The following is a 4,953-nucleotide window of genomic DNA, read 5'->3' as shown; positions in this document are numbered from 1 at the left end:
CCCTGTTTTCTGTTCTAATTGCATATCAAACAATTGTCTTGAGTATTTTAAGGCCTTTTTTGTGTATTAATTATATGCGGTAGCATCTGGTCAAACTGAATTATTTTACACTTCTTGCAACACCTTAATTTTTAGGAGCATGACAAGAATAACGGAGGGTACTTTTGTCTCCTCGTCCTGCAGGGATGTTCTTGACTAAACCAGGATTATTTTCTTTTGCTTCTAGATCTTTCAAAGAACCGATTCACTGAAATCCCTCCTGATGTCTGGCTGTTTGCACCACTGGAAACTTTAAATTTGTATCACAACTGCATCAAATCCATTCCAGAATCTATTAAAAACCTGCAAATGCTTACCTACCTTAACATTAGGTGAGTAATGCTGCTTAGTTTTGGGCTTTGTGTAACTTATCTCACTGGAGAGGTGGCATTCAACTTATTGAGGGCCTTTGTGCGCTCAGTTTCGCTCAGATAGATAAATACTTGCTGTTGTTTGCCTTGTCTTTGGTGGGGTTTTGGGCCAGCAACTGTTGCTTCCTTTGACTACATTAGGAAATCTCAGTCAGTAAGTGATGGTAGCTGAGGATAAGGAGAATTTATGCAGTTTTCTTTGGTTTTAATGTTATGCAGACAGACAGTGTTTAGGAAGTAGCCATAAGAATGTGCTGCTCTCAGAAGGGTGGATATCTCTGGCCAGAAGGCCCTCCTCATTATTTACATCCATTGCTGTTCTGAAACTTGGAAAACATATGGTTGGATCTTCTCAGAAGAACAGAAGATGAATATGAGCTCTTGAAGGAGAAGGAATCTGGATGAACCCTCCCAAAATGAGCAGAGACCCTGCCGTCTACAGTCGTCCATGTTTGTTGCATTGGCTGTATCAAGACCTAGACAGTCTGCTGAGAGCTACTGAACATGGGAGGTTTGGTTCCAGAACTGATTTTTGGAAAAAAAAAAAAAAGCCCCAAAAACTTGTGAATTGATTCTGGAAGAGAAAAATGTAAAAAAACCAAAAGCAAACTCAGACAAACAAGAAAAAAATCCCAGAATCCTGGAATCCCACGTCGGGAGGGACCTTGGGGATCATCTGGACAACTTTCCTTTGCGAAGCATGACCTTGACTAGATGGCCCAGCACCTTGTGCAGCCAGATCTTAACAGTGGGGTTAAAAACCAACTGTGTTTTGAAATCTGCAAATACCAGTACTTACTGATACTTGTGATTGAAGTGACTGAAGAATCACAGTCTGTTCTGTGAGCGTTCTAAGGAGAAGAATGATATGATAAAACTAGAATGTTTGCTGAAGGAAATTGGACCTCACTTTCTTCACAGAGCAGCAACAGTCCGGTTCTCTTTCGATGGTGCTCAATACAGCTCTCGCAGAAATAGAGCAGCAAGCAGTTCTGACTGGGTGTTATGTGGTCCAGGAGTCAACTCTTCCAGTCGTCATCTGCCACACTGTGCGTTGTCTCCAGTTTTGTGCTCATGTCTCAGGCCTGTTTTCGCAGTGCATGAATGTGTGGACTGGAGGAGTTGAAGAACAGGCTAAAATCCTGTCTTATGAGTTCAAATGTATTGTTCCAGAAGAAAACCACATGATCTCAAAATCTAATTTTGGGTTCAGATGACTGAAGAAGTGTATTGTGCAATTCATAGTGAAGCAGGCAGCTCTTTAAAAAGCAACCCCCCTGAACCAGCAAAAGCCCAGAGGAAACTGACGTGATGCAGTGAATGACTGTTCCATTGCCTCCATTTTATAATGAGTCACAAAAAGTTTACTCTATAGTTTTGCTTCTCATGCTCTCTAACCAAAAAAGCCTGTCATATCTGCCTGAAATACAGCGTACAAAGAGACTTGCCACATACCTACACCCAGGACTTGTTTGCATTGTTCACTTAGAATGAACAGAATAAATACAGAGCTCTAGCCAGGTTCCAATTACTTTCTTTTGATGCTGTTAAACTTGCAGCACTTCTTTGAAGCTGAAACATTGCAAGACATGAATTTATTTTTGTTGGCTTTGCAGCTCTCTAAGCTGTAGTCATGGAGAATAATGTAAAAAGCTTTTACATATAAAAACAGTGCTCTGAAAAATATAAACCAGTACATCTTTGGGGGGTTTCTTAATATAGTGTGAGCACAGATGTCAGCACTTGGATGGGGGGTTTTATGGCTTTTTTCTTTTCAAACTAGAACTGACTCTCCACAGTTCTACTTAAAGCAACAGCATTCACTGATTTATTTATTTACTCTTATGTCTGAAAGGAATTGCTTTCATACCACACCTGAACCAGCTGGTTTTCCAATGGCCTTTTTAAGTGCCTGAGTAGCTTATTAGAAGAATTGTCTGTGTTTCTGGTGGTGGCAGTCTGCAGTTGGTAGTTTTTCCAGTCTGGATGTAAATCAAAGTGTCAGTGAGTGTATATTTCTTGTGTGCAAAAGAGACATATGTGCATGCAGGTGGGAAATGACACATGGATTTTATTTTTATTGAAACTTACCTTTCAGGCTATTACTCAAGCAAAGTAATAAATAGATGTTGAGGGCTCTTTGTGATGGCTCGGAAGAGATGTGACCACATGGCAGGAGAAGCAGTGGCCTTGTCTCAGGTTCTGGTTTGCAGAGAATGTAACTTTATATTGGTAGAGTATTGGATCAGGTGCTCCTTCTGCAGGTTTGAGAAAGCAGCATAACAGCAGACATCAAACAGTATTCCTTTTAACACGTATCTCTGGACGTTTTAGTGGTGGATTCATTTCTAGTACATACTCAGCAAGACAAGGACCTAAAATTCACATATCTGAGAGAGGTTTTGTCTGGTAAGGAATTCATGATGGAGATTGTAGTTTAAAGTTAGATGAAACTGAACAGGGGGAGAATATCTTCTGACTAGGAGGAAAGTTGTACAATGGGTGTTTCAGGCTCCGCATCATGCGTACAGAGATTCTAACCTAGCCTTGTGTCTTCATTTTTCTTACTTTCAAGTCGAAATCTTTTATCGACGTTGCCAAAATACCTGTTTGATCTTCCCCTGAAAGTTCTGGTTGTCAGTAACAATAAACTGGTCTCCATTCCAGAAGAAATTGGAAAGTTGAGAGATCTCATGGAGTTGGTAAGTACAACTGTGAACCATTGTACTGAGTAACCTTAAATGAGAAGCAGTTTGTTCACCTTGTAATGAAAGATAAAGTAATAATCTTGTAAATATAGAACTTCAACATTTAAATTCAGTTCCTGCTTTTTCTTAGCATTGGAGCTGTAATTCCAGGTGGTTTATGCTGTAGGGTTTCAAAAATGGGGTTAAACACAAACCAGTATGTTGGGTTAACTAAATGAAAGAATCTGAAGCACAGTTTTACTGGAGTCCCTCACTTGTATGTTAAAAAGGGTGAATTTTCCTGTTTGCCTTCTTTACAGTAATCATCATTCTATTCATTTTTGGTATGTTATCAGGAGTCTTCTTTCCAGCTTCAGAGTTCATCTTTCTTCACTTTCTACTCTTACGCAAGTTATGCCATTCAGTCATTGCTGTCGTGGTCTCTGGTTTTCTGTCGTGTCCCATCCCCCTTCTGCTGTTCCTTTATGTTGGTTGGGGTGACGAGAAGGATGTGTGATGTTCACAGTTTAGGTGTCTGTACAAACTGATTTTATCCTATGGCATACTAAATTTGTGCTTTGTCCTCCATTACTGTCTCTATATTTCTTCCTATTCTGGGCTTTTCTGATCATTACTGTGTGTTAAGCTCATGTTTTGGAGAACTCTGCACAATTATTCACCAACCTGGTGCTTGCACTGTGCCTGATTTCTTATTTGCGTGTATTTCTTTGGTCATTGCTAGCAATCTGCATCCTGTTTCTGGGGTAACTCTGTATGCCTTGGAGATTTCATTTAACATGACCTAATTTACAAGTAGTATCAGACATTATCATAGAATCATAGCACCACAGAGTGAGTGGTGTTGGAAGGGACCTTAAAGCTCCTCCAGCTCCAACCCCTGCCCCGGGCAGGGACACCTTCCACTAGAGCAGGTTGCTCCAAGCCCCTGTGTCCAACCTGGCCTTGAACACTGCCAGGGATGGGGCAGCCACAGCTTCTCTGGGCACCCTGTGCCAGCACCTCAGCACCTTCTTTATGCTCCCTTCACTGTCAGAGGATTTCAAGGGACCAGTGCTAGTTTTAAAGGAAGCGAACGTTTTCGGAATGCAGTGGTGGTATTTTTGGCTTATTTTGCAGAATTGTCAAGCCTAGAATGTGTGTTTGATGACACAGATTAAGGACTGACTAGAGAGTTTCATTCCAGTACCTGTTTTATAGCTGTTTAGAACATGAGTAATATACACCTTAAAAGAAAAAGGTGACATCTAAGCCATGTGCTGGAAAGATGCTTTTAGGGAGGGAATTCCATCTTAAATTTTGACATGGACAGAGGAGCAGTTGATCCCAAGTGCCTGGACTTTGGGACATCCATCTGTGTGCAGATACTGTGGTTGCCAAAAGCAGATGAGCAGTGCCTGAGCTGAAGCTCTGGGAGCGTGTAGTGGAGGAGGCAGCTGGATTAAGGCCTGGCTTCTAGGTACTGACTCAGTTTGCCTTAAAGTCATCTCTACTGTTGTTATCTCGTCTAGGAAACTAGTCTCTGAAGCAAATTCCATTGAATGGAAAATAAAAAGAGGTTCGAAATGGTCTTACATCACTGTGACTGTTGATTCAGTCTGGACTACATAAATAAATGTTAAATTGGGCTCTGAAATAGCTGTAGTCTGTGTTCATTCGGTGCAGCTCTGTCACCATCTAGTGCTTGTCAAACAGTTGGTGGGTCTGCTGTTGCTCTTTGTCAATCTCCAGTCACACGGGTTGGCTCAAGGTGTTTTCAGGCAAAAGAATCTTCAAGGGAAGAGCAGAATGCAAACCCTCTGCCAGCTGTGGCACCGGGAGCTGGTAACTGGCATGGG

At 41.4% G+C, this 4,953-nt stretch overlaps 1 protein-coding gene across 1 annotated transcript in view; it reads left to right on the top strand.

Moving 5' to 3' along the window:
• Window positions 1-226: 226 nt before the first annotated feature.
• Window positions 227-4,953, top strand: part of LRCH2 (leucine-rich repeats and calponin homology (CH) domain containing 2) — a gene marked incomplete at its 5' end in the record, with an annotated part of 22,558 nt that continues 17,831 nt past the window's right edge. The window contains 2 exons of the mRNA XM_010018855.1: window positions 227-371; window positions 2,986-3,112. Coding sequence (XP_010017157.1) covers window positions 227-371; window positions 2,986-3,112 — 272 coding nt within the window. The remainder of the gene's footprint in view (window positions 372-2,985; window positions 3,113-4,953) is intronic.

This window comes from Nestor notabilis, unplaced genomic scaffold (assembly GCF_000696875.1).
Source record: "Nestor notabilis isolate BGI_N333 unplaced genomic scaffold, ASM69687v1 scaffold26757, whole genome shotgun sequence".
NCBI classification, from domain to species: Eukaryota; Metazoa; Chordata; class Aves; order Psittaciformes; family Psittacidae; genus Nestor; species Nestor notabilis.
Note: the sequence above shows the minus strand (reverse complement) of the source record. Positions and strands in the feature narration are given on the sequence as shown.